General features: G+C 47.4%; 1 protein-coding gene across 2 annotated transcripts; it reads right to left on the reverse strand.

Moving 5' to 3' along the window:
• Positions 1 to 460: 460 nt before the first annotated feature.
• BNIPL (BCL2 interacting protein like) lies at positions 461 to 11,456 on the reverse strand. 2 transcript variants are annotated; one of them, XM_030824593.1, is made up of 10 exons: positions 11,008 to 11,456; positions 10,111 to 10,206; positions 9,227 to 9,291; positions 8,770 to 8,994; positions 4,323 to 4,505; positions 4,028 to 4,130; positions 3,735 to 3,866; positions 1,627 to 1,671; positions 1,307 to 1,405; positions 461 to 825 (listed from the first exon to the last, which is right to left on the reverse strand). In XM_030824593.1, exons 1-10 carry the CDS (start codon positions 11,298 to 11,300, stop codon positions 789 to 791), a joined length of 1,278 nt encoding a protein of 425 aa, XP_030680453.1. In that variant the 5' UTR covers positions 11,301 to 11,456; the 3' UTR covers positions 461 to 788. The 2 variants fall into 2 exon arrangements, with proteins under 2 accessions (XP_030680453.1, XP_030680452.1); XM_030824592.1 differs by having other exon boundaries at positions 1,585 to 1,671.
• Between the last annotated feature and the right edge of the window lie 842 nt (positions 11,457 to 12,298).

Raw genomic sequence — 12,298 nt, forward strand, 5'->3', positions numbered from 1 at the left:
CTTAGAAGGAAAAAGGGCATACAGCGGTTCTTCAAGATTTAATGAGCTGACTCTCCTGGCTCCCAGCAGGCAGGCTGGCTGTCAGGTAAGCCTCTTCCATCCAAGGTGGAAGGATCACAGTCCCTCCAGTTAGAGAGGCGGAAAATTAGGACCCAAAAAGATGAAGTTATTTGCCCAAGGTTCTACAGCTAAAGTAGGATTAAAACCCAGAGCTCTGGCCGGGCGCGGTGGCTCACACCTGTAATCTTGGCACTTTGGGAGGCCGAGGCAGGCAGATCACGAGGTCAAGAGATCGAGACCATCCTGGCCAACATGGTGAAACCCCGTCTCTACTAAAAATACAAAAAAATTAGCTGGGCGTGGTGGCGTGCGCCTGTAGTCTCAGCTACTCGCTGAGGCTGAGGCAGAAGAATGGCTTGAACCGGGAGGCGGAGGTTGCAGTGAGCCGAGATCGCACCACTGCACTCCAGCCTGGCGACAGAGCAAGACTCCGTCTCAAAAAACAAAAAACAAAAAAACCCAGAGCTCTGCATATCCCATACAAAATGACCCTACATTCAGCCTTCCGTCCCAACAACTGGAATGAAAATCACCCAGCAGATCAGCTTCCCAGCCTCAAAGCCCTGCTGAAGGCAGGGTCATGCAAAGGACAAAATCCCACTGAGAAGTGAAGATCTGGTGGTACTGAGGTTGGGGATAAGACGATTTACAAAACAGTTCAGATGTTTCAGGGATTCGGGTGTAGGCAGATCGCTAACTGGTTCCAAGGCCCTTTATCCAGTCCTGTGCTAGGTCCCTCCTGAGCCATGGAGATCCCGGTCCAGCCTAGGAGAGGGAGAGGGGGAGGAAAGAAGTGGTTCAGGGGCAGGACTTGGGTTTTACTTTCTGGTTTGGGGAGACAAGCCAGGTGAATTGGAAGAGCTAGATGATTTGGGTTGAGTCATCATTTAGCACTTTTGCTCCCTAACACCCTCTCCCCCACTGGATATCATCTGTTCACTGCCAACACATCTCTTCCTAATTTCTAGGGCCAGTCTGAATCTCCTCTGCACTGTGATTGTTCCTTTATTCCTTATTGTCTCTGCACTTATATGTGTAGGTTTTTTTTTTCATTGATTCTTGTTGGATGCAGTAGTGTCCTTCCTTTCTTCTCTGGGTGTGTGCAGTTTCCCCATATACATTAAAGCACCCTAAAGCAGGGCCTCTAGCTTTTCATTCTTTTGTATGTCCCCCAGGGCATTAAAAAAGTAGAGATTGGCTTTACACATCCCACCCCCAAAGCTTTATTCTTAAGTGTGAAACTCACTGTCTGACAGCTTCAGGGATGTGGACTTGATCCAGGGATATGAGTTGGGCCAGCTCCCCCAGGCTGTCCAGAAAACGGATTTTTCGTGTGAATTTGGAACTGAAAAGAGAGAATAAACCAACTGTGTTTTGTATTGGGAGAAGGGTTCCCAAAAATCCTTGCAAAGAAAAATGTACAAGTAGAGTGGTTAAGGCTAGAAAGAATCAACGTGGAGAAAGATCTTAATCTTGATTTTGAAAATGGGGGGAAGGAGGAGTCCTTGTTCCTAGAACTAGTACCTGATGAAGGGCCGAAGCAGTGCCAGAAATGCTTTCACATACCATGTAGCATGGACAACCACCAGGGCTCGCAGGTTTTTCCGTAGCCTGAAAAACAACATGAGATCATCCTATTTCTTCTTCCACCTTTATGTGTGAAGATCAAGTGTAACTGTTTTCTGTACTGTAACTTCCTTCATTCACTTCTCTAGTTTCTAGATTTATCTGGTACTTGGGTCTAATCCCCATTCCTTCAGCTGTAATCTCAGCTCCACCCATCTTATTTAGCCCTCTATGATCCTCATTTTTAAAAAAACTCTCAGATTTTTTTTTTTTTTTTTTGAGACGGAGTCTCACTCTGTCGCCCAGGCTGGAGTGCAGTGGTGCCATCTCAGCTCACTGCAAGCTCCGCTTCCTGGGTTCACGCCATTCTCCTGCCTCAGCCTCCTGAGTAGCTGGGACTACAGGCACCCGCCACCGTGCCCGGCTAATTTTTTGTATTTTTAGTAGAGACGGGGTTTCACCGTGGTCTCGATCTCCTGACCTCGTGATCTGCCCGCCTCGGTCTCCCAAAGTGCTGGGATTACAGGCGTGAGCCACCGTGCCCGGCTTTTTTTTTTTTTTTTTTTTTGAGACGGAATGTCACTCTGTCGCCAGGCTGGAGTGCAGTGGCTCAATCTCGGCTCACTGCAACCCTCCACCTCCCGGGTTCAAGCGATTCTCTTGCCTCAGCCTCCCGAGTAGCTGGGATTATAGGCGCATGCCACCATGCCCAGCTAATTTTTGTATTTTTTTAGTAGAGATAATGACTTGTCACCATGTTGGCCAGGCTGGTCTTGAACTCCTGACCTTGTGATCCACCCACCTCGGCCTTCCAAAGTGCTGGGATTACACTTTGTGAGCCACCACGCCCGGCCACCTGGTCTTTTTCTGCTCCATTTCCATCTTGTGCCCTACCCTCGCGTAAGTTCCTTTTGCATGCTTCTACATCGCTCCATGACCAAGATTACTTATAAAACTCTAGGTGGAAGAAGACCAGCAAGGATGAAAAAAGGAAAGGGGGCAAGAAGAGAAAAGTGAGCAAAGGGAGATGGGGGAACCAAAAGGGGGAAGAAGAAACCTGAGAAGGAAAAGAAGACACAGGGCCAGGCACGGTGGCTCATGCCTGCAATCCCAGCACTTTGGGAGGCCGAGGCAGGCAGATCACCTGAGCTCAGGAGTTCAAGACTGGCCTGAGAAACATGGCAAAACCCTGTCTCTAACAAAAAAAAAATACAAAAATTAGCTAGGCATGGTGGTGGCGCATGCCTGTACTCCCAGCTACTTGGAAGGCTGAGGTGGGAGGATGGCTTGAGCCAGGGAGGCAGAGGTTGCAGTGAGCCAAGATCGCACCACTGCACTGCAGCCTGGTGACAGAGAAGACACATAGGTCAGTGATGAAGGCAGAGAAGAAGATAATGGAAGTGTGGAAAGGGAAATAAATGGCAAGACTGAGAGAAGAGTGTTTTCTGTGTGCCAGGCAATATGCCACACTAATTTACTCGATTTTCACAAATACCCAGTGGCAAAAATATAACTATTGCCATTTTACAGATAAAGAAGCTGAAGCGGCTGGGTGCAGTGGCTCATGCCTATAATCTCAGCATTTTGGGAGGTGGAGGCGGGTAGATCACTTTAGCTCAGGAGTTTGAGACCAGCCTGGGCAAAATGGTGAAACTCCATCTCTACAAAAAATACAAAAGTTAGCTGGGCATGGTGGCCCATGCCTGTAGTCCCAGCTACTTGGGAGGCTGAGGTGGGAGGATCGCTTGAGCCTGGCAGGCAGAGGTGGCAGTGAGCCGAGATCGTGCCACTGCACTCCAGTCTGGATGACACAGCCAGACCCTGTCTCAAAAAAAAAAAAAAAAAAAAAAAAAAAAAACTGAAGCTGAAGCCCAGAGAGGTTAAGTGACTTGTCCAAAACCATACAGCTAGTAAACGGTAATGTGGTAATGGCAGGATTTGAAGCTAGATTTCCTTGACTCCAAGAGAAGACAGAAGACAAAAGAGCTGGGAAAGGAACGTAAAAGGACAAAGAAAATAGGAAAGGACTAAATGGAAGAAGAAATAATAGAAAGATGGGGAAAAAAAGATGAGATAGAGAGTTGTAGCCCTCTCATCCCAGGTCTCACCGCCGATCCAGGGTACGGTAACACTGGCGTATCCAGCTTAGAGGTGGAACTTGGGCCCTGCTTGTGCCTCCACTCAAATGAACAAGCAGGTAATTTTCAGCTACTAGCAGCTCCAGAGTTCCCACCATATACCTGGGGGGATGAAATTGCAGGGAAGGTATGTGTTGGGGGCTTCAGGGGGTGAGAGGAACATTGCTGTAGACTCTCCCATCAGCTACTGATCTTTGAAGGAGTTCTTTTTTACTTTTCCCTCCCTAACACTGCCCTGTAGCCCTTCAGGCCTTCCATCTCACCTAAACAAGTGTTCCATGACATAGGTGTAGTTGGGGATGCTGCTTCTGGGTAGATAACAGGAAGCAAAAAGGATGACAGCATTGAGGCCATCACCGTGGTAACCTGGAGAGTGTAAGGGGAGAATTCATTTGATGAACAATTATGTATTGACAGATAGTATATCTGTTTAAGTTGAGGGACTCTGAGGGTCTCTGGAAGTTCCAGGATAGATTTTGGATCCAATGACTGAGTCTCCAGCTTAGGCATTTTATTAAGAAGCCATAGCTCTTACCCCTGCATTATGCTAGCCATTACCTCCATGAGACAGGACTTTCTTATAGGGATCAATGACAGTCATGTCTACGCGCTGCTCCCGTGGTCCCATTCGGAACACCCTCCAGTGATGTCCTTCTTCTCCAGCCACATCCCACATACAACCTCGGCCCAGCCTTTCGGCTGCCTCACTGGCGTCCAGACCCTCTGCCCGGGGTAGTTCATCTAAAAGAGAGGGATGGGGAAGGATCAACAAGGCAGATTTCCTACCTTCAGTTTTTTGTAACTTCCTCAGATTCCTAGTTTGTTACTCTAATCTGTCATTCCTCAATTTTTTCCTTGATTCTTTTTTTTTTTCCTTTTTTTTGGAAACAGAGTCTCACTCTGTCACCCAGGCTGGAGTGCAATGGTGGGATCTCAGCTCACTGCAACCTCTGCCTCCCAGGCTCAAGTGATCCTTCCATCTCAGCCTCCTGAGTAGCTGGAACCACAGGCACGTGCCACCACATTCAGCTAATTTTTTGGTAGAGACGGGGTTGTACCAAAGTGCTGGGATTACAGGCGTGAGCCACTGTGCCTGGCCAAGATTCTTTCTTTAAATGATTTTTCCTAGATGAGCTCATCTAGTCCCATGTCTTCAATTCCACCAGTAAGGAAATTACTCCCAAATTTGCCTCTCTAACCCAGGCTTCTTTTTTTTTTTGAGACAGAGTCTCACTCTGTAGCCCAGGCTGGAGTGCAGTGGTGCAATCTCAGCTCACTGCAACCTCTACTTCCCTGGCCCAAGCGATTCTCTAGCTTCAGGCTCCCGTGTAGCTGGGACTACAGGCATGCACCACCATGCCCAGCTAATTTTTGTATTTTTTGTAGAAACAGGGTTTTGCCATGTTGCCTAGGCTGGTATGGAACTCCTGAGTTCAAAGCAATCAGCCCACCTTGGCCTCCCAAAGTGCTGGGATTACAGGCATGAGCTACAGCACCTAGCCTCTAACCCAGGCTTGTTTTAACTCTAGCCATATCCCTAAATGCCTGGAGTGTACATCTTCACTTCGTGTCTCCTTGTCATCAACAAATCACCAGATTCAAAAGGGAACTCAAGGCTGTGCTCAGTGGTTTCTGCCTGTAATCCTAGCACTTTGGGAGGCCAAGGCAGGAAGATTGCTTGAAGCCAGGAGTTTGAGACCAGCCTGGGCAACAAAGTGAGACCTCATCTTTACAAAAAATTTAAAAAATAATAAAATTACAAATTACAAAACAATAACAACAAAAAAAATAGAACTCAAAATCATTCTCTTCTGCTTTGGGAGGCCAAGGTGGGAAGATCACTTGTGCCCTGGAGTTCAAGGCTGCAGTGAACTATGATCATACCACTGCACTCTAGCCTGGGTGACAGAGTGAGATTTTGTCTCTAAAAAAATAATAATGATACAGCCTGGGCAACAAAAGCAAGACTCTGTCTCAAAAAATAATAATAATAATAAATTACTTTTCTTATTCTCCCTCATATTTCCTATTTCCTATTTTTTTTTTTTTTCTGAGATAGAGTCTTGCTCTGTTGCCCAGGCTGGAGTGCAGTGGTGCGATCTTGGTTCACTGCAACCTCCGCCTCCCAGGTTCAAGTGATTCTCCTGCCTCAGCCTCCCAAGTAGCTGGTACTACAGGTGCACGCCACCACCCCTGGCGAATTTTTTGTATTTTTAGTAGAGACGAGGTTTTGCCATGTTGGCCAGGCTTGTCTCGAACTCCTGACCTCAGGTGATCCAGCTGCCTCGGCCTCCCAAAGTGCTAGGATTACAGGCATGAGCCACCGTGCCTAGCCATATTTCCTATATTGATGAATGACTGAATCCATCTAGCTGCCTGAATGAGAAAACTATATTATTATTATTGTTGTTGTTGTTGTTGTTGTTGTTGTTTTCTTTTAGAGACAGGCACTCACTCTGCTACCCAAGCTGGAGTACAGTGGCTTGACCTTTGCTCACTGCAGCTTTGACCTCCTGGGCTCAAGTGATACTCCCACCCCAGCTTCCCAAGTAGCTAGGGCTATGGGTACACATCAGCATGCCTGGCTAGTGAGAAAACTGCATGTCGTGTGAAACTCTTTCTTCTCTATCAGCCCTGAAATCAACTGGACTCCAGATTGTCTTCCATCTATCTCTATGATATTCTTTCATCATCCTTTCCACTACTGCTATCCTGGTTTGGGATCTTAGTATTTCTCACCTGGCCTTGGTACTAGCCTCCTTATTGCTTTCCCTGCCTCTAGTCTGTTTTTTTCCAATAGACCCTCTATACCACTGCTAGAGCAAGCTTTCCTTTCTTCTCTACCTTTTTTTTTGAGACAGGGTCTCACTCTGTCTTCCAGGCTGGAGTAGAGTGGCATGATCTTAGCTCACTACAACCTCCACTTCCCAGGCTCAGGTGATCCTCCCACCTCAGCCTCCCGAGTAGCTGGGACTACAGGTCTTTGCCACAAAGCCCGGCCAATTTAAAAAAAATTTTTTTTGTAGAAATAAGGTTTCACTTTGTTGCCCAGGCTGCTCCCAACTCCTGGGCTCAGATGATCTGCCCTCCTCAGCCTCCCAAAATGTTGGGATTACAGGCATGAGCCACTGCACCCAGCCTCTTTAGCTTTTCATTCAAATGATAATATATTATGCCACCATTCTGCATGATCTTTCCATAGCAATAGAAAGAGCTGCTTCTTTTTTTTTTTCTGAGATGGAGTTTTGCTCTTGTCGCCCAGGCTGGAGTGCAATGGCGCGATCTCGGCTCACCGCAACCTCCACCTCACCGGTTCAAGAGATTCTCCTGCCTCAGCCTCCCAAGTATCTGTGATTACAGGTATGTGCCACCATGCCCAGCTAATTTTGTATTTTTAGTAGAGACGGGCTTTCTCCATGTTGCTCAGGCTGGTCTTGAACTCCTGACCTCAGGTGATCCACCTGCCTCAGCCTCCCAAAGTGCTGGGATTATAGGCATGAGCCACTGCTCCCGGCCTAAGAACTGCTTCATTTTAAAAAATAGTTGCATAGCCGAGTGCAGTGGCTCAAGCCTGTAATCCCAACACTTTGGGAGACTGAGGCAGGAGGATTGCTTGAGAACAGGAGTTCAAGACCAGCCTGGGCAATATAGCAAGACCCTGTCTCTACAAAAATATATAAAAATTAGCCAGGTTTGGTGGCGTGGGCCTCTAGTCCTAGATACTTGGGAGGCTGAGGCAGGAGGATTGCTTGAGCCTAGGAGGTTGAGGCTGCAGTGAGCCAAGATTGTGCCATTGCACTCCAGACTGGGCAACAGAGCAAGACTGTCTCAAAAACAAAATGTTGCCTAGTATTTAGTATTCCATTGGATGGATGCACCATAACAAACGTAATACCTTACTGCTGGATCTTTAGGTTGTTTCCAATGTTTTCAGAGTCATTAAATTTGATCATGTTACTCCTTTGATTAAAACCTTACTGGGCCAGGCATGGTGGCTCACACCTGTAATCCCAGCACATTGGGAGGCCAAGGCAGGCGGATCACTTGAGGCCAGGAGCTCGAGATCAGCCTGGCCAACATGGTGAAACCCCATCTCTACTAAAAATATAAAAATTAGCCACACGTGGTAGCGCACGTCTGTAATCCCAGCTGCCCAGAGGCTGAGGAACAAGAATCACTTGAACCCGGGAAGCAGAGGTTGCAGTGAGCCTATATCACACCATTCTACTCTAGCCTGGGCAACAGGACAAGACTCTGTATCAAAAACAAAAAACAAAAAAACTTATCATGACTCCCTATTGTCTACAAGATAAAACCTAAACTCCTTAGCATGGCAGCAAGGGCCTCCATGATGTGACCTTTGTCTACTTAACCCAGCAGCACTATCTTTTGTCATTCTCTCTTCACCTCCCGGCCCTTCATATTAAAATAGTCATATGCTCATACTTTGAATTCCCCAACATGCCATGCTATTGCTTGAGTTGCTTCTGCTTCTTCTCCTTAGAATGCCCTCTCTCCAACTACCTGATAAATGTCAGCTTCAGCTTTCAACACTTAGCTCAGAATCATCTCCTTCATGAAGCCTTTCCTAACATCTCTCAGGCAGAACTGACCTTTTCCTTCTCCCTGTCTACACTGTACCCTATACATATATAGATCATAACCTTTAACTGCAATTATTTTTATATATGTTTATTTCCTATTAAGCAGAGAATTCCCTGTAGGCCCTCTCTTATTCATCTTTATAACCCCAGTCCTATACATGATCGTATATAACAGGCATTCAATTAAATTTTCCTTAATAAACAATGGGCTCCCCTCCCCCTCTACTGACTACTCTCACATGGGACCTATAAGCCCAAGTTCCATTTGAGGAAACTAATTTTGCTGGCCGTAGCCCTCGGTCCCACCTTATTAGTTCTAACTGCAGTCCCATTAAGTCCATCCTGATCCTTTAGCTCTAGCCTCTACTTCTACCAGCTGAGTCCTCTGGTTTGTTTCCCACCTTCCCATTCAAATTCATGTCCACTGTCCAGCTGCTCCGAGTCTGAAGGTGTCTCCAATTCATCTACCTCCAGGTCAGAACTGCCATCAGGAGAGGAAGGTGCAGACTGGGTGGGTGAAGCTCCATCATTTCCAGGCCCCTTAGTCAGACTCAGCTGCAACTCTGGGGCAGAGAGACGCTTGCGCATGGGGCGCTGGCCACACAGGGCTAAAGTGCTGGGGGTACCTGCAGTTAGAGAAAGGGGGAAAAAGAGAACCAAGATGGGTGTGTGTGTTGGAGTGCCGAGAGGGCTAGAATTCCTGTATGTGAAAGTGATAATATGGGGTGAACACTGAAGAAGGGCTGACGCAGGGGAGATTTGGGAAAGGGGGAAATGGAACTGTAATAGGATAGAGGTGGCATAGCCCTTTACTGGACTAGAATCAAGAACTTGAGGCCTGGTTTCTACTTGACCTACCTGCCTGTGAATCTCCTTTAGGGTCTTCAGGATCTTCAGAAAGGCCAACCTCCTCAGGAAGCAATCTAGAGGGGAAGAGATTAAAAGGCGGCAGAGATATACACCAAAGGCATCAAGCCAGGACTCTATAGGTTCTCTCTCCCCAACATGATTTTATCACCTATGCTTCCTTTTTTTTTTTATTGTTTTTTGAGACAGGGTCTCACTCTGTTGCCTAGGCTGGAATGCGGTGGCACAATCACAGCTCACTGCAGCCTCTACCTCCAGGGCTCAAGCGATCCTCCCACCTCAGCCTCCCGAGTAGCTAAGACTACAGGTGTGCACCACCACACTTGGCTAAATTTTGTATTTTTGTAGAGATGGGGTTATGCCATGTTGCCCAGAGTAGTCTTGAACTTCTGAGCTCAAGTGATCCACCTGCCTCGGCCTCCCAAAGTGCTAGGATTACAGGCATCAGCCACCATGCCTGCCCTCTGTTTTCTTTTTCCCATTTTTTTCCTTCAAGTCCTAATTCACCATCCCTGCGTCCATTTGCTTTTTTTGGAGACAGAGTTTCACTCTTGTTGCCCAGGCTTGTGTGTAATGGCACAATCTCAGCTCACTACAACCTCTGCCTCCCAGGTTCAAGTGATTCTCCTGCCTCAGCCTCCCGAGTAGCTGGGATTACAGGAGGCATGCGCCACCATGCCTGGCTAATTTTGTATTTTTAGTAGAGACGGGATTTCACCATGTTGGTCAGGCTGGTCTGAAACTCCTGACCTCAGGTGATCCACCCGCCTCGGCCACCCAAAGTGCTGGGATTACAGCCATGAGCCACCGCGCCATCCCCTCCGTCCATTCGTGACCATCCCTCCCTTCTCCCAGCCACCCTCACACGTCCTCACCTAGGGAATTCTTCATCCTGCCATTCCTCCTTCAGTTCCAATTCCCCATGTCTCAGGGCTGCTCCTAGTTCTGGTGCTTCTGCAATCTCCCTGACCCTAAGACAGCCCCCCAAGAAGAAAGGATTAAGGGAACTGAATAGTAGGTAAGAATAATTGAAATGAAGAACAGTAATTGAGATACAGAGCAGAGGGTAGGCCTTCAAGAGGACTCAGATCTCTTGCCTCCTATACAGATGTTTCTCTTACCTTCACCACTTGCTAGAAGCAGATTACCTGCTGTTAAGTTTGGAAGCAGACGAAAGATGGAATGTAAAGTTAATCATATTTACCTCTGTAGCAGTTGCTCCACCTATAAAGTTGGGGTGAGAGATGTCCCACATTACAAGTGGCTGGAACCCAGCTAGACCCACCCAGCTATCACTGAGCAAAGTCGGGAAGACGGCACCTAGTCAGGCCTGCCTTTCCTTCACCGAGCTGGGGAGTGGCTAAGGGAAAACATGGCATAGATGGAGGGGTGGAGGAAGAAAGTAAGGAGAAAGATTTGCCATAACGAGAACCTGGACCTTAAGTGAGTTCTGGTTCAGCTTTCCTGATGGCCATTCTGGAGGGTGAGGGTTAGAAAATAAAAGAACACAGGCAGATTTATCAGGTACAATATATTACAGAAACTTCCTTTAGTTTTAAACCAGGGAATTATCCTGGAATCCCGTTCCCCAGTTCCATACCATACTGACATTTCCTACCTAAAACCACTCTCATCCCTTCTCTGCAAATTCTCTAACAGTCTTGTCTCCTTGAGGAACCCGAGATTTGACCCAGTAAGAGCTGGGTGGTGGGGAGGTCTCTCAGGACTGTTTATTCACTGTTACCAATCAAGTAAGCCAAGATCTTACTTACCCAACATCTGTCTTTTTTCCTGCCTCTTGTATAGTTCCCATCTTCACAAGTCTTCCTGCCTTCTTCTTTAAACACCTAGGAGTTGTTGGGGAGCTGGTTGTCCCAGCCCCCAACACTTCTTTACCTCTTTTCTGTCTCAGCTGTTGTAGTTCTTGCTTCCAAGGTGGGAGGTGTGGAAGGGAGGTAACCTCATCTTCAAACAGGTTTTGCCACTCCTCTCCCCAGGAGCAGGTTTGCCCAAAAGAAAAACCCTGCCTCCTGTGAGGGGGCGGGTTTTGGGGAGGAGAGTGCATTTTCTAGTGGGGGCCAGTCTTGGGTGAGTCTAGGAAGGCAATTTGTTCTCCTTTCCAGACTGCATATATCCCTCTCAAAGTTGCTCTTTACACAAACAAGCAAAAAAACCAGTAGAAACCGTTGTGTTTCTGGCCGGGCATGGTGGCTCATGCCTGTAATCCCAACGCTTTGGGAGGCCAAGGCGGGCGGATCACCTGAGGTCGGGAGTTTGAGACCAGCCTGACCAACATGGAGAAACCCCGTCTCTACTAAAAAAAAAAAAAAAAAATTATCTGGGCGTGGTGGCACATGCCTATGATCCCAGCTACTCGGGAGGCTGAGGCAGGAGAATCGCTTGAACCTGGGAGGCGGAGGTTGCAGTGAGCCGAGATTGCGCCATTGCACTCCAGCCAGGGCAACAAGAGCAAAACTCCGTCTCAAAAAAAAAAAAAAGAAAAAGGTCCGGGCGCAGTGGCTCACGCCTGTAATCCTAGCACTTTGGGAGGCCAAGGCGGGCAGATCACGAGGTCAGGAGATCAAGACCATCCTGGCTAACACGGTGAAACCCTGTCTCTACTAAAAATATAAAAAAAAATTAGCCAGGCATGGTGGCGGGCGCCTGTAGTCCCAGCTACTTGGGAGGCTGAGGCAGGAGAATGGCGTGAACCCGGGAGGCGGAGCTTGCAGTGAGCCGAGATTGCGCCACTACACTCCAGCCTGGGCGACAGAGCGAGACTCTGTATCAAAGAAAAAAAAAAAAGAGAAAAGAAAAAGAAACCATTGTGTGTGTTTCTAGGACTATGTTATCTTGGGTCTACTTTTCAAGCATAAGGAAAACTGGGGAAACGGAAGCATGTTATAAGGAGGTTTCTGGGAGAATAAACAAGTTGAACGGGAGGTTGAGGATGAGGGGAGACAGAAGCCTGTTGCTCCTTATTCCCAAAAAGAGTCAACAGAAAGAAGACATTAGGTATAGTAGGAAGAAGGGAGATGAATTTTGAGGAGACTGAAACAACTA

Source organism: Nomascus leucogenys, chromosome 12 (assembly GCF_006542625.1).
Source record: "Nomascus leucogenys isolate Asia chromosome 12, Asia_NLE_v1, whole genome shotgun sequence".
Lineage (NCBI taxonomy): Eukaryota > Metazoa > Chordata > Mammalia > Primates > Hylobatidae > Nomascus > Nomascus leucogenys.